The sequence below is a fragment of the Octopus sinensis genome, linkage group LG9, assembly GCF_006345805.1.
Source record: "Octopus sinensis linkage group LG9, ASM634580v1, whole genome shotgun sequence".
Taxonomy (NCBI): Eukaryota; Metazoa; Mollusca; class Cephalopoda; order Octopoda; family Octopodidae; genus Octopus; species Octopus sinensis.
In genome coordinates this window covers 455,218-479,542 of record NC_043005.1, presented here as the reverse complement: position 1 = coordinate 479,542, position 24,325 = coordinate 455,218, and the positions used below count along the sequence as shown (strand labels likewise).

General features: G+C 37.4%; 1 protein-coding gene and 1 long non-coding RNA gene across 2 annotated transcripts in view; both read left to right on the top strand.

The window, feature by feature from the left end:
- Positions 1-2,081: 2,081 nt before the first annotated feature.
- On the top strand, positions 2,082-23,409 carry LOC115215569. Its single transcript, XR_003882009.2, has 3 exons — positions 2,082-2,129; positions 13,248-13,358; positions 23,315-23,409. It is a non-coding gene; the product is annotated as an uncharacterized LOC115215569 (long non-coding RNA).
- A 15-nt stretch (positions 23,410-23,424) lies between these two features.
- The window catches only part of LOC115215753 (polyunsaturated fatty acid lipoxygenase ALOX15B-like), a 40,430-nt gene continuing 39,529 nt past the window's right edge, over positions 23,425-24,325 (top strand). Inside the window, exon 1 of the mRNA XM_036505696.1 lies at positions 23,425-23,913. Within this exon, the coding sequence (XP_036361589.1) occupies positions 23,425-23,913 (489 nt within the window). The remainder of the gene's footprint in view (positions 23,914-24,325) is intronic.

Below are 24,325 nucleotides of genomic sequence, written 5' to 3'. Positions count from 1 at the left end.
GGAGGGCAGTAGGCTCTTATGTGACCCCTTTGGCCACACTTGTAGCACCTGGGCGCCCTACCCTCCAACCACACTCTCATAATAATATTTCCAGTTTTTATGCTGTCCGTAATCCTCTCTATAACATCCGCCTCCGTTTGAATGTTCATAACTAGTGTGGCACCTCTCACGCCTTCATATTTCATAAGGGCGTGGAGGATGTCCACTTTATCTTCATTTCCTTTGATAACCGCAGCCGTTATTAATTCGCCCTCTAGGTGTGGAGGTATTCCTTCCACCCTAATTCTGGTTGTCCGCCTATTCAGATACGAGGGTAACAAGTAAAACTTTTCTGTACTCACCACCTTGGCTGCTACATTCCTGGCTGCTTTTTCACTTTTAAATTGCACCGTTATGGTTCCGTATTGTAATCCTTTTGTCATGTACACAATTTCCTCTCCTGTCTGCTTGAGAGCCTCTTCAATTGCTTCCATGTTAATTACTTCCATCTTTCTACCTCCATTCATAAATACTTTATATTTAATGGTTCTACGATGGAACCAGTCTCCGCGCCCTACTGGAGGCAGCAGCTCGACCCCCCCGCTCCCGTCCCCCTTCACAAACTCCTGGAGGCCCGTCAACCCAGCCAGGTCCATCTCTCCTTCCATCGACCTCCTCGCCACACCTGCGCAGGTGCCTTCCATCCCCCTCACCGCCAACTCCTCCTCAGATGTCGACACCTCCGTCGAAACTTCAGAGAAACTTCTCCCCTCCACCTCCTCCGCCCGATGGAGGCGGCCCACAATCGCCTCAGACCGAAAAACGGCCTCCCGAACCGAAAAAGTGCAACGCGCAGAACCAGTGGAACGCGAAACCGCCCCAACGCCGTTCAAGACCTCCACAACAACAACAACTCTTTCTTATCCTTTTTTACCGAATTTTACGAGCGTAAAAAACACGGAGCCGAAAAAAACGTGACCTTTTTTCTCTACGTTGTATACTTTATAGACAATAGTCTTTTCTTTAATTTAATTTTTTATCATCCATCTGGACTATTCCATTTCTGCACGCTAATTTAATTTTTAATTTATTCCCATTCATGTGAAACCACTTATTCAATTTCAAATCATTGATGCAATTTTGTACTAATTGCTATTTTTACTTATATTATACTTTAGTTTGATTTTAATTATCACTTACTACATATAATTCAATTGTTATTATAATTTTTATTGTTAAAGTGAAAGTATCTGACATAAAATAGAGAAATATTTTTGTTTCACTTTTTAACACATAATACTGAAATAGTGGAGAAAATATGATATTGCTATGGGCTCGCTCTAGGCAAGAAGTTGAACATTTTTTTGCCTATGAAACTACATGGACCCTAAGTAAGGCATGTGTAAAATTTGAATGAAATTGGTTGTGTAGTTCTCAAGTTTTAGGGAAGCACACAGACAGACAGTCAGACAGACACACACTCAGTTTTATATATATATACAAATATATGTTTAATCTTGTTTCGTAATTTTCTGATATGTTAGAATCTATTATAATATGTATGGTCTAGTGAAGATTACTATAAGTATAATTATATTGTTATTATTGATATAAACATAATAATAATAATAATAAGAAGAAGAAGAAGAAGGAATGTATATATATATATATATATATATGCTTAGACACATACAAACATGCAAACATATATATGCATATTATGGTTGACATGCAAAGACACAACCGACACCTACACATGTATGTATTTCATTGTACGACCGCGTGTCGGTGTACGTGTGAAATGAGGTAGTAGTAGTAGTAGTAGTAGTAGTAGCAGCAGCAGCAGCAGTAGTAGTAGTAGTAGTAGTAGTCGTAAAAGAGGTGGTGGTGGTGTTAATGGTATTGTTGGAAGTGCTGTTGGTGGTGGAGGTAGTAGTAGTAGTAGTAGTAGTAGTAGTAGTAGTAGTAGTAGCAGTCGTAAAAGAGGTGGTGGTGGTGTTAATGGTATTGTTGGAAGTGCTGTTGGTGGTGGAGGTAGTAGTAGTAGTAGTAGTGGTTGCAGTAACAGCGTATATAAAAGTCGTGCGCTTTACATCTTGAGAGCATTTGCAGACAACTTCGCAATTCGTTGTGGTTCAGCAACTCAGAAGGTAAGTTTGTTTCGTTTGCGTTTGTGTGTATGGATGTATGTTTTGTTTCACCCTTTTTAAGTTTTGACCGGCCACCCTCTTAATAACGGAAAGCATCTTGTTTTGCTCGTCATCTGTTAAATCTTAAGAAGGATTTTGCAAATTTCATTTAGTTTCACACGTCGTGATCATTTGTAGGATGTGAAGTAAGGATTTACGCTCTCTCCCCGAGATCTCAAGTTCAGCCATGCTTTGCTCCAGATGGGTTGGTGTGTATCCTGTTATTACAATAATAATGAGCATGAAGCTAAAAGTCTGTATTGGGTACTATATTTGCAAATTCTTTATCTATGATCCATAGATGTCCTCTTTCTCTTGTATTTTTCTAACCACATCGGTGTCCAGGGAGCAGCTGATTTCTACAACAGAACATATCTTTTCTTTATGGTCTCATGCGACAATATCTGGTTGATTGTATTGTAAGTTGGTGGCTGTTAGAATTTATAATTTCCACTAATATTCTTTTCACCCATCCACCTTAATATAGTCAATTTCGTCTGTGGGTGTTTTCTTTTCTTATCTTCTTCCAGAGTTTTCTCTCCATCATATCATGCCGCATACGAGGACAGTCTCTCGCAGTTGACAATAATGTGGTTGATGTCTTCAGTCTTGGTTTTGCACAGCTCACATTTATTTTCTGTCAATGCTTTCCGCCTTTTACTCAGTAGATACTTGGTGGGGATCTTTTGTTCTTGAATTACAATGGAAGCAGCCTTCAAAGTGAGATGTCATAAACTTGTCGGTACACCATACCGAGCTTTTGACATGATCAATCCTTTCTATGGTTTGTGTTTTACGTGCCAAATACAAATGTACTACATTCTCAGTAAATATATCCATTCTTAAGGCGGCGAGCTAGCAAAAACGTTAGCACGCCGGGCGAAATGCTTAGCGGTATGTCGCCTGTCTTTACGTTCTGAGTTCAAATTCCGCCGAGGTTGACTTTGCCTTTCATCCTTTCGGGGTCGATAAATTAAGTACCAGTTGCGTAGTGGGGTCGGTCTAATCGATTGGCCTCCCTCCCTCAAAATTTCGGGCCTTGTGCCTAGAGTAAAAACGAATATGTCCATTCTTTCATTTTGCTTTTCTGATAAATAGATTTTACTAATGTCCTTAATTCATAGCTCTCCTCAAGTTCATTAGCAATTCTAATCATGTTATTGATTTCATGGTCTCAAATCTTATGGTCACGGATCACTTTCATCTACTGTAACTGATGCTTCGGTGTCACAATACGTGCCTCACATGGCATCAATACTTCCTTGTGTGGGAAGTATAACCTAGATATTTACAGCTTTCCCTAAAGAGCCGAGATTATGTACGTATGTATGTATGTATGTATGTGTGTGTGTATGTGTGTGTGTGTGTGTATGTATGTATATATGTATGTAATGCATGTACGTATGTGTGTATGTATTCATGTATGTATGTATGCATGTATGCATGTATGTATGTGTGTATGTATGTATGTGTGTATGTGTGTGTGTGTGTGTGTGTGTGTGTGTGTGATTTCTTTTTCACTTTTAATTCAAAGTAAACTTTGACCGACCACCTCCTTAGTCGTGTAGCAAGTTATAAAAGGCAGCAATATGATATGATGGTCGTTTGCCCGAACAAGCCTAATTGTTGGTAATCTCATTGGTTAAAATTACTTCCCATATACGAATTCTAAACTTTCGTCAAAGAAATCTTTCACGAAATACCGGTTCGGATTTTAGAATTCGGATATGAGCAGTTATAAAAACCCTGATTTTTGGGAGATTACTCAGTGTTCGTAGGAATATTGCTAAACTCCACGACACTCACTCCTTGAGATATTGGCTATTCTTTATGCCATGTCTATGATAAAGATCCAACAAGACTATGTAAATTGTTGTAAACTCTAGCAGTTAGTATGAAGGATTAGCTAGTGTGAATTTTAAGTTGTAATTCTTTGCGACAAAATGACTTTACTTTCCAATTGTACTATAAATGCTAAAAGCACATTAATTAAATAATGTAGTAATTATTTTCTCTTTCTTCACGTTCTTCAACTAGTTAAAGCAATTTATTTCTGCAATTGTAAAACTGTTTTTTTTATAGCAGTTAAAAGAACACCAATTTGTTTATCTTCAACATACATGCACGCATAAAATGTTCGTTAGCGTTTCAGAGTATATATTTCTCGCTATGGTGTTTATGTAGCTGGAGTCAGGATTTATCTCTAAGGATAACACTTATAAGTAAGCTATAAGTGACGTGTTTATCAATATATATTCCTACTTCAAAAGTAAAATATATTTATTATCTAATTCCAAATAGGAAACATATACATGTAGCGTTACACAAAGGATAAGGAAACGCGGCTACAAGCAGTAACCAAACCAGCTATAAAAGAAGCAAGTTTGTGAAGGAATGTATCTGGTTTTAACCATCATACTTTAATTGCTAAGGTCTTGCAGAATTTTTTAAGCCCCGGATATCGAGATTATTTATAGAGTATGAATTAAGAATTTGCGTTCTCTCTTTAAGAACCCAAGCTAAGAGGAGATAGTATGAATCCTGTTGTTCGAACAATAATACGTATGAAACTGAAAGTGTATCTTGGGTACTGGATGTGTAACCTGCGTAACTATTGTCCATAAATATCCTCTTTCTCTTATGTTTTTTCTGAGCACATTGGTGTCCAGAGGGCAGCTGATTTCAACACCAGAGCATATGTATGTATGTATGTATGTATGTATGTATGTATGTATGTATGTATGTATGTATGTATGTATGTATGTATGCCAGTGTTCAGTTTTATTTCAATAGTTCTTGCCAATAGAGAAAGAGCTGGTTTCTGACCTAGATTCAAGCCTCCTTCATTGGAATTTGAACATCATTAACGGGGTATTTTTGTTTGTATGTATGTATATGTGCAGATTTTTATGTTTTGCTTTATCTGTGTATTCTCATGCATATAGTTGCATATATAAACATGCTCATATATATTTAAATGATAAACTTCTGGAAAGTTTTACAGATTTTTACAGTTCCAGTGATGGATTGGAACTTTAGTCTTATGGTTTTGAGAAGCCTAATTTCTCAAGATCGGTATTTAGGCAGTGTGTTACATATCCCAAGCCCCCATTTGTGTATGTATACATGCATGCATTTACGATTTATGCATGCATGTATGTATGCATGCATGCATTTACGATTTATGCATGCATGTATGTATGTATGCATGCATGTATGTATTTATGTATGTATATATTACGTACATACGTATGTGCGTATATATTTGTGTTTGTCTGTTTGTATATATGTACTTATACATATGTGTGTGTAGGTGTATATATATATATATATATAATACGTATATGCGTATGCACACACACACACACACACACACACACACACACACACATATATATATATATATATATATATATATATATATATATATATATATATATATATACAGGCACACACATACACACATCTAATCTCTATCTATCAGTCTATGTGCCTGTCACTATCAACACCACCAGCAACAACAACCTCAACAACAACATCAATAACAACATCGACAATGAACACAACACCAGCAACAACAACAATAACTGCTGCAACAGTAGTGATAGCGGTAGCACCCTAGACTCTGCCTTCTGTAACTCCAACGCCAAATCGTACGACACGACGAGGATCTACCCCACAGACTTACCCTTCAACAAAAGGGTTCAATGACAGCGAGACAGAGGCAAACATTTCTTTAGCTAGAAATAGACTCCGATTCATCTTGGACCGATACAACAAAACTACTAAAAAGCATAATGAGGGGGTGGCCCACCAACTCAGTTCAATAGTCGCCAAAGGCCTACAAAAGCTGAAACAGCGAATTATGAACAGGGAATTAGTGTGCCTCCCTACGGATAAGCCTGGCAGACTGTCAATAGACATCTCACAGAACTATGTCCAAACCATGCAACAACTCATCAATAGCATGAGAGGAGTTGCACCACAGGAACATGAAAGAGTGGAAAAACTCCTCAATGCACACATGGGAATGTGGTGCAACACACTTTCACCCTGGAAAAGGACTGCACAAAATTTCCAAGCATTCAATAACGATGTCGTGTTATGAATAGACCATAAACCCTACCTAAACCCTATTTTGGGGCCGCCAACCCAGCCAGTTTGCGGAGCGAATATCTCCAGCAATTATAGGCTCTTATTTCCTCTCACAGATGTTACGACCACTCACTGAAATGTTCCTAGATGCCTGTATGAGCCCGGAGGATCTCCTCAATAGAATCAGTAGTTGCAACCACTCCAACGACAGGTTGTGTAGTGGGTAGTGTGGATGTAATTTCACTCTACCCATCTATAGACATAGATTTTGCTGTGGAGAAACGCATTGAGACTATCAGTGAGAGTTAAGTAGAGTTTTGTGAAGTCAACAAGAGGGAACTGCGCTTCGTCCTTAAATTAAGCTATGACTGTAACTATCTAGACAACCATGACCTTAGTAGATTCTGCCCCACCAGGTCACAGAGGGGAAGGGCACTCACCATCAACTCGGCAGTGAAGAAAAGTACCAGAGAGCGCTGGAGTTCCCTTGTCGTTTGACGAGAAGTTTCGTGCAAAAGTTGCTTTAATCGCTCTTCATCGAACTCAACTGGACGGCCAGAATGAGGTGCGTCTTTGAGGTTAAAATTTATAGTTTTGAACTTGGCATACCAATCACGAGCGGTACTTTCGGCGATGGCACCCTCTCCATACACAGCAAAAATGTCGCGAGCAGCTTTTGAAGCCTTAGAATCTTGATTAAATGCAAAAAGAAGGAGGTGTCGAAAATGCTCGTTTTTCTTAACTTGACATTCCATTTTAATGATCTGAAAATAAACAAAAAGTAACTAAAATTAACTAGAAAAACAAACAAACAAAATAGATTCCAAAATGATTTAAAAACAGAATTCACGAAAAAAAAAATAGATTCCAAAATTTGAATAAACGGCGGGAACTTAGTTTCCAACTTAATGCGAATGTTTTTTTATACGGCGCCGTTTTTACAATCCTGTAAATAATAATAATGGTAAATTTGACTTAAATGAGGAGGCTGATTCACTTGTGCTAAGGTAACACACTTTGTCGCGTTAACAAAGGGATATAGGTTCGACTCCTACGCGGATAGAAAAGCTCCCCTTTTTTTCTGTCGAGGGTATATATGCCCCTTTATTAGAATATCTTCCTTAGTCATTGCACAGTGATCGCCATAAACTTTAAGCTTATATAGAAAATGCCATTATATGTGCGTATATATATATACCTTAAAACTCCACCTTGTTATATATATATATATATATATATATATATATATAGGATAGGTAGGTAGATAAATGGATATGTAAATAAACAGATAGATACATAGTTAAGTAGAAATAGATAGGTACATAGGTAATACGGACAAGCAAGAACACACACACACCGCAAATGTGTATGTATATGTGTATACATGTATATATGTATACATGCATGCATACATACCTTCATACATATATGCATAATTGCATGCATGTGCATACACATGCACACTGACGCACACATATGCTCACAAACAGACAACGAAGAACGCATCTCCAATAACGGACAGTCAATATCCATCGACAAGCTTGCAAAAGCAACGAGAATTTTAGAAGAAGAAATATCGATAATGAATGATCAGAAATGAAACCGGTGAGTGTGATGGATATCAAGGCATAGACAATATGACCCTCCCCAGTCACAACATATATTTAATATTTAATATTTCATTTGTTCAATAAGAACAGACAATACTTCATTTCATTTATTTTTACTATATTATTTTATATCCTATATAAGAATATAAATAAAACGTGAAAAACAGAGTTGGAATTCATTTGAGTAATATATTCTTCTATACACAATCATACAAATCCCTTTGTGTATATACATACATACATACATACATATGTGTTTGTGTGTGTGTGTGTGTGTGTGTATGTGTGTGTTTAGTGTTGTAACTGGGCAGAGTAATTCTGCTTCAATATCTTGTCTTATTCATCGACACACTCACCGGTTCCATTTCCACTCATTTATTATTTTCCATATATGTGTGTGTGCGTATATATGTGTGTGTGCGTATATATGTGTGTGTGTGTGCGAATATATATGTGTATGAGCGTGTGAGTATTTGAGTGTGTCTATGGGTTTGGGTTTGGGTGGCTATGTACATGCGTCTAGGTTGGTAATTTGCAATACTTATTTATCTCTGCTCCAAACCAGAGAACAATGAATGCTGTTTACCCAGAAGCTATTACGTAATTTACTTCAAGATATGTGGTAGAATTTATCTCCTTTCATAAATTTGGTAAATTTTGTATTTATCATTATTATTATTTGTTATTATTATTATTATTATTATTATTATTATTATTATTATTATTATTATTCAGTAGTTTTATTTTTACAGCTTGCTTTCACTTCACTACCGAGCGCAGCTCTGTGTGCCTTGGGTATGTGCTGTGGTTTGCTGTGGTGCTCTTTTTCTCATTGTATTGAAAGTGTTTTGCGTAGGATGTGTGCAGTGCCCAGTAGTGCAATTTTCTGTATGTTATATATATTTGCTAGTCCTGGTGTTTTTGTTATGTATTTGTATGAATACTTTTTAATCATGCCTAATTCGCCTACTATGATAGGAATTGTTTCTGTTTTTAGATTCCACATTCTAGTTACCTCTATTTCTGGGTCTTTGTAATTAGAAAGTTTCTCCATTTCTTTTAGAGACACTTCGTCATCTGCCGGTATTGATACGTCAATTAGAAAGCATTTTTTCTTCATGATCTCTAACAACTATATCTGGTCTGTTGGCCTTAATTTCTTTATCTGTGTGTATTGGCATATCCCAGAGTATTGTTGTTTTCTAGTTTTCTGTAACTTTTTCTGGTGTGTGCCTACACCATCTTTTTCTGTTGTTATTCCAGAGTGTTGGCATAGCTTCCTGTGTATGTAGGTCCCAACTCTGTCGTGTCTGTGAATATATTCCTTCCTAGCCAGGACTGGGCAGCCAGAGATAATATGATTTATTGTTTCTTGTCCATCTCCACATATTCTGCAGTTACTTGTTACATTTCTTTTCATTACATGTTTTTGGTAATTTCTGGTGGGGAGGCTTTGGTTTTGTGCTGCAATTAAAAATCCTTCCGTCTCTGCTTTGAGTCCTGAGCTTCTCGACCATTGCTGGGATTTTTCTTTATCTATTTCTTTTGCATTTAGTTTTTCTTTGCATCGTTTTATCATGGTCCGTTGCTGTTCTAGTTTTAGTTTGGATTTCATTTGTTTTATAGCTTTTGTTGTTTCTTCATCTTCTTCTTCTTCTTCATATTTATTAGGTGGTATGATTTCTTGTTTGTATTTGTCAGCTTCCTTAAATACTGAGAACAGTTTTATATTTTGCTCGTGTTTTGCCGCTATTTGTATCAGTTTTCGTTGCTTCTGAAGTAGGTATTTTTGCAGTCCGATGGTGGTTATTTTATAATAGTTTTCCAGCTTTATAAGGCCTCTACCACCTTCTATACGTTGTATATATAGTCTTTCTATGTCAGATTTGGGGCGGTGCATCCTAGATCCTGTCATTATTTTTCTTGTTTTCCTATCTATTTTGCTTAGTTCATTAGTGTCCAGTTAAGGATATTGTAGCTGTAACTTATAACTGGGACGGCTAAAGTGTTAATATCTATTACCTTGTTTTTAGCACTGAGCTCCGTTTTCAGTATTGATCTAACTCGTCTATAGTATTCTTTATTTATTTTCTCTTTCATTTGTGTGTGTTGCATCGTATCTAGTTCATGGATTCCTAAATATTTGTAAGTTTGGCTTTGGTCTAATTCTCTTATTTCATTGGCTTTATCTAGTGTGATGTTGCTACTCTTAACTAGTTTTCCTCTCTTCAGGGTTAATTTGGCGCATTTTCTATTCCAAATTTCATATCTATTTCTTTGGTGATTCCATGAACTGTCTTTAATTGTGTTTCCAGCTGTTTGTCATTTGCAGCGTACAGTTTTAGGTCATCCATATATAAAAGGTGGCTGTTCGTTTTGCCGTAACATTTATATCCGCATCCAGTTCTGTTTAGCATATCAGATAGAGGTGACAGTGCCAAGCAGAACAGGAGTGGAGAGAGCATGACTCCCTGGATATTCCTCTTCTAATGGGGAAGTCTTTGGTTTTCACAAATCTCTCTTTTGTTTGGAGCTGTAGCACTGTCTGCCATTCATTCATAGTGTCCTATGTATTTTATAATTGTTGGTGCTACTTTGTTAATGGCTAGTGTTTCGAGGATCCATATGTGGGGGATGCTATCAAACGCCTTTCTGTAGTCGATCCTGGCCATACTGAGGTCTTTCTTCTTTTCGTGGCTGTCTTCAGTTATTGCTTTATTAATCAATAGTTGATCTTTACAGCCATATGAGCCTTTGCGGCATCCTTTCTGCTCTTCTGGAAACAGGTTGTTTTCGTCCAGGTGCTTGTTCAATCTTTGTGATATTACTGCAGTGAATGCTTTGTACATTGTAGGGAGACAGGTTAAAGGTCTGTGGTTTTCTGGTTTTGCTGTCTCATTGGATTTGGGAATTAAGATGATTTTCCCCTTCGTGAGCCATTCAGGCATTGTCTCTGGCTCTGCTAGTATGTTGTTAAAGTTTTCAGCCAGCTTTTTGTGCATTCCTGTTAGATATTTCAACCAGTAGCTGGGGATCTTGTCATGCCCAGGTGCCTTCCAGTTGCTTAGTCTTTGCAGTGCCTGGGTGACCTTTCAGTTGTTATGGGGGTCCAAAGTTGCTCAAATGCTATGTTTGTTGTTTTAATACTCCTTTGTTTGGGTTGTTCATTCGCCGACCATGTTTTTGAACAGAATTCTTCCACTTCTTCTGCCGTTGGTGCTGCAGTGATGTCTATTTTGATTTTTTGCCAAGTTTTTGGTAGAACTTTTTGGGGTTGGAGTTGAACTGTTTGTTTTGTTCAAAGAAACGTTGGCGTTTCTCATACCGGCGGATCCTTTGTGCTTTGGCAAGGATATCTTGCTTTAGCTTTTCTTTTATCTCAGGTAAATCTTTTTCTGTGATGTTGCATTTGCACAGTACTTTTGTTTTCTTTTTGTTTCTTAGTAGCGTTGATTGTCTACTGATTTCATTAAGAATCGACAGATCTTTTCTCATTTTTTGTATTTTTTGGAGATGTTATTTATCTACAGGGTTTGTTTGGTGGTACTCCTGTTTGGATGTGTTTGAGGGAGTATCCAGCTTCTATTGTGGCTGCAGTGGCTGCTGCATATATTATGTCATTTAGCTCAGTGATATCGCTATTTGTTTTAGTGGCTATTAGTTCTGTGACGGCTAGGTTTATGCTAGTTATAATTGATGTTGATTTTTGTCTATTTTGATTTTTGGGAGGTATGGTCGGTGGTCCATTTTCAGATCTGAGTTCTTAAGTTCTTTGATTATTCTACTTTTTATAGTATCATAATCTTTAGGCGCCCCGTCGTTGTTTCCAGGTTTTAGATTTGTGTCGCTTTATTTCTCGTTCGTACGTCTGCCTGTCGTATTTTGGCTTGCTGCTTGTCGTGCATTATTATGCATCCTTACGGTCTGGGTTTGTTGTTTTTTGTTTACATAGTTTTTATTGGAAATGTTACGTTCGTCTTCGTGTTTTACTATCTTTATTATTATTATTATTATTATTATTATTATTATTCTATGTTTGACTTTTGCTTTATATTTGTACAAGTTGGCTCCAAGTCTCACCCAGAGACCTCAAGAGACAACAGGGTTGGAAGTTCATGTTGTTGTTATGCCTAGTGTGCCATATATTTGGGGGGTGGGGATGTTGTACTAATGAATGTCTAAAAAAAAAAGGGTTTTTTTTTTTTTTTTTTTTAAACCGAAAATTATGTTTGTTTTAAACCTTGAGATTACATAGAGAGTATTTTGCGTAGGATATGAGCAGTTCCCATGAGCACTATCTTTTGAACTTCTGCCATTTTTGGGTTTCCTGGTATCTGAGTTAGGTAGCTATCAGCCCCTTTTGCTATCATTCCCAGGGCACCTATGACAACAGGTATTGTTTTAGTCTTCAGCTTCCACATTTTGCTGATTTCTATTTCAAGATCTTTATATTTGCTCAGTTTTTGGTAGGTCTTGACAGATACGTTTATATCAATTGGGACAGTCATATCAATGAGGAGGCATGTTCTTTGTTTGAAGTCTTTCAATATGATGTCTGGCCTATTTGCATCTATCTTCCTGTCAGTTTGAATGGTGAAGTTCCAGAGGAGTGAGATGTGGTCATTTTCAAGCACTGGGGGTGGTTTGTGTTCCCACCAGTTTTTTTCATGGGGCAAATCCAGGTTTTTACAGATTACCCAGTGAATATATTGTGCAGCTCTATCGTGCCTGTTGAGATACTCTGTAGGCGTATTATTATTATTATTATTATTATTATATTATTATTAATAATAATAATGATAATAATATGATAACAAAAGAATGAATGAGACCTCGATGTTATGTAAATAGAGGAATTTATATATATATATATATAATATATATATAAATATGTATGTTTATATATATATAAATCTAGAAACGTACGTTCTCAAATAACCTTTGCATTTGATTTTTAATGTCTTTACCCCCATACTTTCGTGAGTTGAATTGAGCAAACACTATATGAGAGAGATTTTCTTTAAGTATTAGAAATAGTTTTAAAAAAGTTTTTTTAGCTACTATTTCTAATGAGTTCAGTATGTGGCAAAGTAATTTATTTTACTAAGCCCTTTTATATAATGTAATAATTTGAATTCGCCTTAAATGGTCCCTTTGCATACTGAATACTTGGTGAAATTGATTAATTAATTAATTTTACCTCAATTGTTGAAATATATATATATATATATATATATATATATATATATACATATATATATATACACACATATTTATGTATGTAGTTATGTATGTATGTATGTATGTATGTATGTATGTATGTATGTATGTATATAATTTTCCTCATATTTAATTTTTTTCTTTTCTATTTCAGCAATTCATAACTTCTAAAAGAAACATGCAATCGACATCGTAGGCTAAGAATTTTTTTTGTGGAACATACAAGAATCAAGATTTATTTGTTTCATCCACACTCTTCTACCAGGTATGGACGTTTTTCCATAAGATTGCATATAGGAATTAAATGGAATATTTTCCCGCTTTTCATAACTATCTACTTGCATATTTACTGTTTATGTTTGTATCTATCTATCTATCTATCTATCTATCTATCTATCTATCTATCTATCTATCTGTCTATCTGTCTGTCTGTCTGTCTGTCTGTCTGTCTGTCTGTCTGTCTGTCTGTCTCTGTCTGTCTGTCTGTCTCTCTCTCTCTGCCTGCCTGTCTGTCTCTGTCTGCTTGCCTGTCTGTCTGTCTGTCTGTCCATCCGTCTGTCTGTTTATGTATCTGCCTGCTTATCAGTCATGATATTTAACTACATACATATCCGTCTTTTCTTTAGTACATATGTGTGTATGTAAAATATTATTAAATAAGCATTTTAATGATATAATTATAAACATATGCATGTGTGTGTGTGTTTGTAGTAAAATTTTGTTAAGATAAAATTATTAATTATATAAACAATCTAATTTTTAAAAGCGGAAAATCAGTCTCCCAGACACAAAACCTGTGCATCAATGGTTTCACTATCTCACCTGTAACATACAAAGAATGCTACAAGTACCTTGGCAATGATGAACATATATCATACCAAGGTACTGTGGATAAAGATAGAGTGACCCTAGACTATTACACCAGACTAAGAAAAATATTAGTCCGAACTCTCTCCTCTTACAAGACAATATCCCACAATGCATTTGCCCTACCGGTGCTGATTCCAACATTTAGGATACTTGAGTGTCAACATGTAATTTTTTTTTCATTTGGATTAGAACAATATAACATTGGCACTGGTTTTGTATTCCGTGTCAAAAGTGAAAGAATGAGATCTATATTGTGATGTGATATAATATTGTTTCACTTCTATTCTTTCACATTTAATTCTAATGCGATAACACTAAGTTCGTCTTATTTCTGTTATATATGAAATAAATGAATATTTGATAACTTAACGGGAACAGTGCTTAATATATATTGGGTTGGCAACTAATTTACCACCGTTTTTTTTGTAATTAAATTTTTTAAAAGTCTTAATAAAAAATAACAACTAATTAATCAACAATGTATTCACCCTTGTTGTTTACAACTTCTTCCCAACGTTCAACAAGATTTTCAATACCTCGTTGGTAGAAATCACCCGATTTCGACTCGAAAAATTAATCCAACCAAGCTCTCAATTCCGCATCAGTATTGAACGAAACTCCGCGCATAGCATTTGAAAGAGGTCGAAAGAAATGGAAATTCGTTGGTGTCAAATCAGAAGAGTACGGCAGGTGTGGCAGCACTTCCCAGTCATGCGTTTGAATGGTTTTCTTGGTCATATTGGCGATATGAGGGCAGGCGTTGTCATGCAACAGAAGAACTCCATACTGTTGATTAGGTATTTTCTCTTGAATAGCCATGTTGAGTCGTTCCATCTGTTGAACATAGAGTTCCACGTTGACCGTTTGGTTCCGTTCAAGCCATTCGTAATGGATAATCCCTTCCCCGTCCCACCATACGCACAACATCGTATTACATGGATGAAGATCTTGTTTTACGCATGGTGTCGCTTGTCTACTGAGGCTAAGCCATTCCTTATGCTGCTTCATATTGATGTACAGGCTCCATCTTTCGTCGCCAGTAACGATTCGATAAAGAAATCGTTGTTTGTGTCCATGAGTTGAGCGGTGACGAGCAAGCAAACCAGCGGAGATTGTGGCTCGTTGACTTTTGTTGTTGTCACTTAAAGCATGCGGAAACCATGCTCCATACTTCTGAACCTTCCCATTGAGTGAAGATGATTCTCTATAGCAGTGTGGGAGCATTCCATTTTCTCTGCCAGTTCCCTTGTCGTTTGACGAGAATTTTCGTGCAAAAGTTGGTTTAATCGATCTTCATCGAACTCAACTGGACGGCCAGAACGAGGTGCGTCTTTGAAGTTAAAATTACCAATTTTGTACTTGGCATACTAATCACGAGCGGTTCTTTCAGCTATGGCACCCTCTCCATACACAGCAAAAATGTTGCGAGCAGCTTTTGTGGCCTTAGAACTTTGATTGAAAGCAAAAAGGTGTCGAAAATGCTCGTTTTTCTTAACTTGGCATTCCATTTAAATGATCTGAAAATAAACAAAAATAAACAAAAATTAATAGTTTCCAAAAAGATTCAAAAATTGAATTCTCAAAAAAATAGATTCCAAAATTTAAAAACGCAATAAATTCCAAATTTTTAAAAAACTGTGAGAACTTAGTTGCCAATCCAATATAAATTAAGAAATTTATAATAATTATTGTGGCATTCACCGTTAAATTTGCAGTTCATACAATTGCTTCTATTTCTTTAAATTCCTTGTATTTGGTTAATTTATACTGCATGCAAAAATAAAGACATACTACATACTACAACTGCTTAAAGATTAAAGTATAATTTTTCTATTCATAATTTTTTGTTTACAATGTTGAAAAAGATATGTCGCCAAAGAAAAGGCACAAATAAGTATAAAGCAAAGAGGATTGTAGAAAACTGAGTCTCAAGGCAGAAAGGAGATGAGACTTTGTCAAGATCAGCAAAGGCATGCTGCAGAACATAAAATGGAATCTCACAGCATGTCGAATGGAGTGGCAATGGAGAAGAGAGATGAGACATTCCCAACATCAGCAAATGCATGCTGTAGCACATCAAATGGAGTCTCAAGACAGAGGTGAGATGAGACTTTGCCAAGATCAGCAAAAGAACGCTACAGGACTTAATGCTGAATCATTAAAACAATGTCTTAATGATTAGACAGAAGTCCAATAGAACGGCTCTCAGAAACAGACTACGTACACATTTGTTCTTCACAACTCCTGAAGCTGCTTTTAGATATAATCCATCCCATTCTTACAAAACTGATAATTTTATCCAAATTGGTGTGCTAAACTCAAATTGTTATCTCTGCAAAGATTCAAAATTTCCAAATGAAACAAATGGCATGTGCTGCTCAGGCGGTAAGGTAAGATTACCAGCACTACCAGCTCCCCTTCAACCTCTTATGGATCTTCTGGAAAGTACTTCCATCCAGTCAAAAGATTTTCTGAATAATATCAGGCAATACAACTCTGCATTCCAAATGACATCGTTTGGTTCATCTTAGGAGAGAGTTGAACATGGATTTATGACGACGTTCGAAGTTCAAGGGCAAGTCTATCATCTCATTGCTTTCTTGTTTCTTACAAAGGAACAACTATACCTCCTCTAAATTTTACTTTATGAGTGATGTAATACAACAAATCCGAAGGAGGTATCAAAACTTCAGACGATGGGTCGTGTTAGATGCAGCGCCGACCGCCGCAAAGGAGAGTATATCCACTAACAGTTTTGCGACGCATTCAAGAATCACATACCCCCACCCCCAATTTTCCATGACAGGTTAGGGCCTCGGATACTCCAAACGGATGCATGACATGTCGCTTAGTGGAATCAGACCATCATTTACTCCACAAATGTCTTGTTTCCACTGTTGCACTTTCCCCGTATCACCTGTTTCAACATAACTGCATTATGTATACAAACTATTCCATTTTAATCCCGAACAATGCTGGGTATCTCTGCTACTGTATAATATTATAGTAAGCCATCTGTTTTATATGGACGTCCTGAAGCCTTTTGCTAGAAATGACAAAGAGCTAGTTGGGCTGTTAACTACTGTTAAAGAGTCCAGCAGTGACACTGTGAGGGATTTGGGCCTTGATAACTTTTGTGAAAGGAAAGCTCAAGCAAACAGTTTCCATTCAATTAGATACTGACACTGCCATCAAGGATCTTGACCCATAAGGAAACTATAAAGATCACAGGATAAACGAAGGAAACGAATACAACATGCTACAATGAAAGAAAAAATACTAAAGGAGTATTACAGAAGAATAAGACGCATACTAAAAACTGAAGTCAACTCCAAATATTGCATCGATGCCATTAACTCCCTGACACTTCCAGTAGTCCAATAAAGTTTTAACATCATTAACTGGAATATTACAAAGCTCCAATGCTTGGACAAGAAGATAAGAAAACTACTAACATGAAATCATGCACCACCCAAAAGCAGGCTTTGATCGTCTGTACCTACCCAGAAGTCTGGAGGAAGAGGAATGTTGCAAGTAGAAGCACCACGATAGCAATGAACATGTACTTATCTAGTACAGAAGACTGGATGGTGCGGTTTGTATGCAAACATGAAAGCAGCGAAAAACACATTCTATTGTCAAGGAAACTTTAAAATTCGCAAAAGAACTTGACATTAACCCTGAGTTAGATGAAGAACCTGAAACCACCGCCACGAAAAAAGCAAAACGGACCAAAAAGACTGCAACAAAAACGGGCAGAAAAAAATTGAGGTGCGATGGAGCCAGAAACCTCTGCATGGACAGTATATACTCCGAAGCCGAAATGCTGATGTAGTCCAAGCAACAACCCATCAGTGGTTGAGAAGCTCAGGACTGAAAGCAGAGACTGATGGCTTTATAGTGGTGGCACAATATTAAAGCTTGCTTATCAAAACCTACCTGGCTAATGTTCTTCAAAACGGTTCTGACCCTAAATGCAGATTCTGCGACAAATTTGATGAAACAATAGACCATCTTGTCACGGGATGTCCTGTGTTGACACCAAATGAATACCAAGTTACTATAAGGTAGGACAGTATTTACTTTGGAAAATATGCGGACAATACAAAATCAGCACTCTTGCTTACTGGTATGGACATCATCCTGAGCCAGTCGTTGAAGGTAAAAATGGCACTGTCCTCTGAAATATTCCAGTCAATACCAACAGAAGGATGCAGGCTAATCGACCAGACATAGTCATTAAAGACAAAGAAATACTTGTAGATCAATGGATGTAAGTGTTCCTACTGATGAAAAAATTGAAAAATTATGTAAATATGAGGACCTGGAAATTGAAATACAAAAGATGTGGCATCTTAAAACGAGAACTATTCCTGTTATTGTAGGTGCACTTGGTATGATAAGAAAGGGATGTTAGAAACATCTACATAATATCCCAGGAGAACAATGTCTAAGACAAATCCAACAGATTGTGCTGACAAGTACTCATTACATCCTTAGAAAATCCCTATCAATTTAAATGTTTCCATTGTATTACATGAAGATATTTCACTATTGCCCCTGTCACTTGTGTTCCCCAAGCTTTCAGTCATGCTATAACATCTCTTATCCTTCTCTCGCCCTAGGATGTTAGGTGTGTCTCGGCGAGTGATTGCAACATGCAGATTAAAAGTAAATAATAAAAATGATGATGGTGGTGATGATGATGATGATGAGGAGGAGGAGGAGGAGGAGGAGGGGGAGGAGGAGGATAACCCTGATTCTGTGGTGGGTGGACATGCCGCGGAAATGAACCAACTAGATAATGAATTGCTTGAAATTCAAAGACGACTCACCGACTTCAGAAAAAAATACCCATGAATATGATAAAGATAGGAGTATGATAAATAAAGTAACACGAAAGATAAATACTGTTATACCATACATCCAGTCGGAGGACATAACACAAACAAGGAATCTCCGAGCTATTGCGCTACTTGTTGAGGAGAAATTACAACTTAAGGGAACAAAAATGGTGGAGCAAAAGAACATGGTGGAAAGAACGCATCGAAACGGGACATAATACGGGTAAGGCAAGATCTAGGAAAAACTGAGCAATAGTTAAGAGGAAACTGGAAAAATGGGAAAAAGACCGACAGAAAAATTAGGGAAGAAGTATAAAATACGGAAGAGCGGGTTTGATACAGTAATAGAGCAGTTAAAACAGAGGATCATAGCAAAAAGCCAGAAGATCAGAAGATTTGTGAACAGAAATAAGAAGTTCGAGGAGAACTGATTGTTCAAAAATAACCCGAAGCAATTCTTCCGCCCGTTACAAAGAGACAATGGGGAAAATGTTGCTCCTGATGTAAATCAAGCCAGGAGTTCTTGAGTGGATTATAGGGAAACAAGGTGGTGCATAAAAGGGATGCGATGTGGATAGGGACTATCAAGACAAAATTAAAAGGAGGTAAGAAATAAAGGAATATTGTCATAAGGACGGGTGATGTGAAAGAACAAGTGGTTAAAGTGCCTAACTTGAAAGTCCCCAGACCAGATGGGATTCGTGGCTTCTGGCTGAAGAGATGCCACTCGGCGCATGAAAGACTAGCAGCCCAATTGAATGAGTGTGACCAGAAAGGTACAGTCCCCGCGTGGATGGTGACTGGGAGGACAACACTTGTAATGAAAGATAGAAGAAAGGGTAATATTTTGAGAAACTACATACGTTTTCCTAGCACAAGAAGAAATACTACAAAGTGTACAAAAAGGATGTAGGAAGAGTTCTCAGGGTACCAAAGATCACCTGGTCATCGATAAAACAGTGTTGAGGCATTGTAAGAAACATCATACAAAAATGTCTGTGGCTTGGATTGACTTTAAGAAGGCATATGATATGACGCCTCATTCTTAGATCGTTGAATACCTGAAGATGTTTGGTTTTGCTGACAACATCAACACCAGAAAGTAGAAGAGGCTCAATTTCTCCACAAAAAACAACCAGATACAACAGACATAATTCGAAAACTTTAGTAACAGTCTTCCACCTGGGTTTCGAAACTGTAACTCTATACAATAACTACACACCTATACTATCCAATAACACCATACACCCTCTCAAACACCAGTTGCTGACGTTACCAATCACTAGACGAATGGAATTTTACTTTCAATCAGAACCGGACCCTCAGGAAAACAAACTGACCCTTTATGAGAATCAACCAACCGGACTTCCCTACAGGGAAGTCAACCAAGCAGAACGCTAAACTTGACCATCAGAAAGAATAAGACGTGATCAGAATTATAACGAATCAAAAATTAGATCCGTCCGCGGAGAAACACACACACATATATATATATATATATATATATATATATATATATATAGTTAATCCAAACAAGAAAACACAGAAAAAAACACAGCAACGCGAGGACGTGGAACAATTAAAGTATTATTGGAAGCCCAGGAAAGAAGGGAAGAAGGAGGGTTTAACGTTTCGAGCGTAGCTCTTCGTCGGAAACAATGGAGAAGGAAAGATCCCGAGAAGGGAAGACAGAGGAAAAAATTGCTGGCGGTGCTCACGAGATCACATGTATATATATATATATATATATATATATATATATACATACATATACTAATTCCAAAACATTCCGTTAAAAGCGAAAAGCCCTGTACGCGACGGAAAAAGAATAACACGCAAGATTTTTTTTCTTTTCTCTCTCTTGTCCATTTATTCTATAATAACTCAGTTTCACTGAACTTCTAGTAATCCACATTTTTTATATTCTTCGCCGATCATTTTTGATATTATCTACCCCTGTTATTGAATTTTGTGAACATTTAATCATTTAAACTAGTTTTCTTCTTCGCATTGTTTTATATACTTTTATACTTTTGACAAAAAAATTGTTGAAACTAGCTTGGTATGTATGTAAATTAATTTATTTAAAAGCAAGTTTTTCAAATTCAGGTGCATATTCAAAAACAAATTCTCTTATACTTTTTCCCGCGTGGAAATACACCCCTTCTATATATATTGAATCACCCCAGAGGGCACTCACTAAACGAATTGAAGGCATGACTGATCTCGTTCACTGAGACCCCTTTAAAGCCTTGAAACTCTACTCTCTCCAGCGCCGCCGCGAGCGGTACATCAATTGCACAATGTGAAGAAAATACTATCTGCATTGCCCAAACGACCTGGACATTAGTTTCAAGGTTCATCCAAGGCTGGGACCACGGGCCATACGTACCCGGCACAATTCAGGATCACAACATATAGGTACACTGCGACACAACTTTTCCTCAACAGGCTCTCCCCTATTTAACATTGTCCGAAAACTGATAAAAAAGGAAAAAGGATCCCCATCACTTTAAACGGACAATTTTCTTCAAGGAATACCAGAAACGCCACCCATACCTGGATACAAGTTCCTGTGTTTCTCCATTTGGTAATCTAATGAAAGAGACGAACTTCTGCTACAAAACGTTACATCACATGGGGTTGAAGCAAACTGTTTTTAATAATAATAATAATAATAATAATGATAATGATAATAACGATGATGATTTCTTTATTTACCACAAAGGTTTACATTAGAAAAACATTATGGACAGCTCAGGACAAAACAAAATCTCGTGTATATGTGTGAGAGATATGTGTAAGGATTTTGCGTGTAAGCAAGTCTAACAAATTTTTTTCAATGAGAGAGAAATCAACGCCGTGTAATCCTCAGTAGGAAGGAGACGTTCGGGGGATGCTCATGGAAAAAGCCCGTAAAAAAAACATGGGTACCCTGACTTTTGCCTATTTTCCTTTCCTTTTTTCCAACTACAGGCGAATGCTCAGGGCAGGCTCGTTCACTCACACCATTCTCGCCTCTTTCATCCACCTTTTAGCAAAATGGCTAAAAGTGAAACTGGAAGAAGTTCAACAGGGATTGGCCAAAGAGAAAAGTGTTTGTCTTCAGTCCCTTCAATCTCGTCCACCATACAACCTCTTTCGCCATGGCCACCGGACAAATAAAAACAGCCTTTCCTTCCCGGCTAAGGGAAGGCGGCAGGGTGATCTTCGCAATGGATTCAGTTGACAGCAGGATCCGTCCCACACGCGACAGCAGGTGTTCGACATAAACCCAGAGGACAGCAATGCTCGGGCACTGGACGAGTGCATGCAGGACCTTCTCGTCGTCCTGCGTGCATCTCGAACATGCTCGGCTGACGGAACTTCCGTGCCTGTAAAGTTTATCCCGACAGGCAAAGCTACCCAGTAGCACTTCCAGGTCAGAGATTTTGGGAAATTATCCATTGGTCACAGCCCGAAAGTTCTCCGGAAAAGAGCGACTAGCAGATCTCTCCCGATGCCCAAGGCCACCCAATAACATTGTCGCACTTTTCCTCCACTAATCCTCTATAAAATACTAAAGTGGATGTTCCACCTAAGCAGTTCCCTATTAGCTGAGGGAAGCACTTGAAGACATTCCACTTTCCAAATGCTCCCCCTCGGTCTCTGTTTTACCAAGGACTGCATCTCCGCTAAAGAAACTAACTGCGGAAATACGTGTCTGGCGAATGGCAATCACACCTGTTCACCGTCAAGGAAGCACTGGAGTTCTCGTAGCCTCAGTGCATAACTGCACATCATCAACCACCATGCTCAGTCCACCACGCAGCGGGTGTTGACAGCAGATAGACCGCCTGACCACCGGGACGCATCCCCTCCATAAGAAGCGGAAGAGTATACGCTCCGGCGTAATCAGACCAATGTCTGGGACAAGACACGACGGTCAAGCGATATGAGTGACTTACATGTCTGCATTAATACAAAAAATCGTTTAAAACAAAGCAGAAATTTATCTAAATTCTCAGGTGAAAAGAAAAATCTTTGTTAGATTCTAAAGTATTTAGTATTTAAGAAAGAGTTTTCTTTCATCTAAGGATGTAGCTTAATTTCTGCATTGTTTTAAACGATTTTTAAGATAAGTAATTTATTTATTATTAAATATAACAAAATAAATTATGTTAACATGCCTTAAATTACAAAACAATGTGTTGTGATATTTGAAATTTCTTATAGTTAAATAAACTTTATCATTATATTTACTCCCGTCATTTATATTGTTATACACTCCTTATCATTTTCCTTTGTATTCTGTTTTGTAGAATGATACATTAAGTAGCTTTTTTATGAATATTCCCGGATTACTTGAAGCCATATATTGTGACTTAAATATATATGTGTGTGTGTGTATAGCTAGATAGATAGATAGAGAGAGAGAGAGAGAGAGCATATATTGAGAAAACTAAAACTGTTTGGGTTATTGCTGTAATATGACACAAGTCTTTCATTCTCTATTTTCTAAAAACAGAAATGGATGATCTGATGACAAGCTTCCACCGGGGAGCTGCACCAATTAATGCCACCTTTCATGTTAAAGTATATAATTCTTCAAAGAAATCAGATTTGGAGTCCGCCGTCATGTCTGTTCCCTCACCTGCGAAGCGAGGTGGTGAAAGCCAGCCTGGACTGAGCCAGCCCGGACCGAGCCAGCCCGGACTGAGTCAGCTCGGACTGAGCCAGCTCGCAACAACAGGACACACCCACAGTAATTACACTGAAAACCTTATTACCAACTTTAAGGTGTATAGAGAAGATAAATTTGAAACCGGCCCCGTTGAATTTGAGCTTTCGAAATCATATGAAAGCCTGAAAGAATTTAGAGAACCTGCCGGTGAGTTTGTAAACGGATCAGAAGTCGGTTTCATAGATACAATATCTATCGGTGATTCTATTGGAAACTTAGTCGAAATTGGTATTTTTCGCTGGCTCTGGCCAGGATCACATATTCCCATCAGTATTTATCCATTCACGCGAGGGGCAGATCCATGTAAAGCCGAACGAATAAATGAAATGCAGAAGTATCGTGACCTCTATAAGTTAAAATACGTAGGAGGCTTCCCTCTTAAGGTGAGTATATATCTGGTATTGTAATAAAAAGATGATTTTTAATTGTTTTGTTTTCTATTTATGATTAAGCCCAAAATGGTTAGAATTATATGGCTGAGTCAGGCCATGAATTTATCGCTTGCCTGGTAACCATACTACCGATTAGTGCGAATGGGATCGGCTATGTGTTTTGTAAACAAAATTCAAGAGAATATTTTATAATAATGTTGTATATGAAATAATTTTAGACTTCCTACTTTGGTAGTTGTTATTAGCAATTGAATTTCCCATTACAGTTAAATTTCTCTGGCCATTAATCAAACCTACATCGTAGACTTAGAGCAACCAAGAAACTACATTATGTAACCCTTCAATCTGCTAGAAATAGTAGCCAAATTTCCCCTCAACATACGTCATTCCTATTGTTCAAATA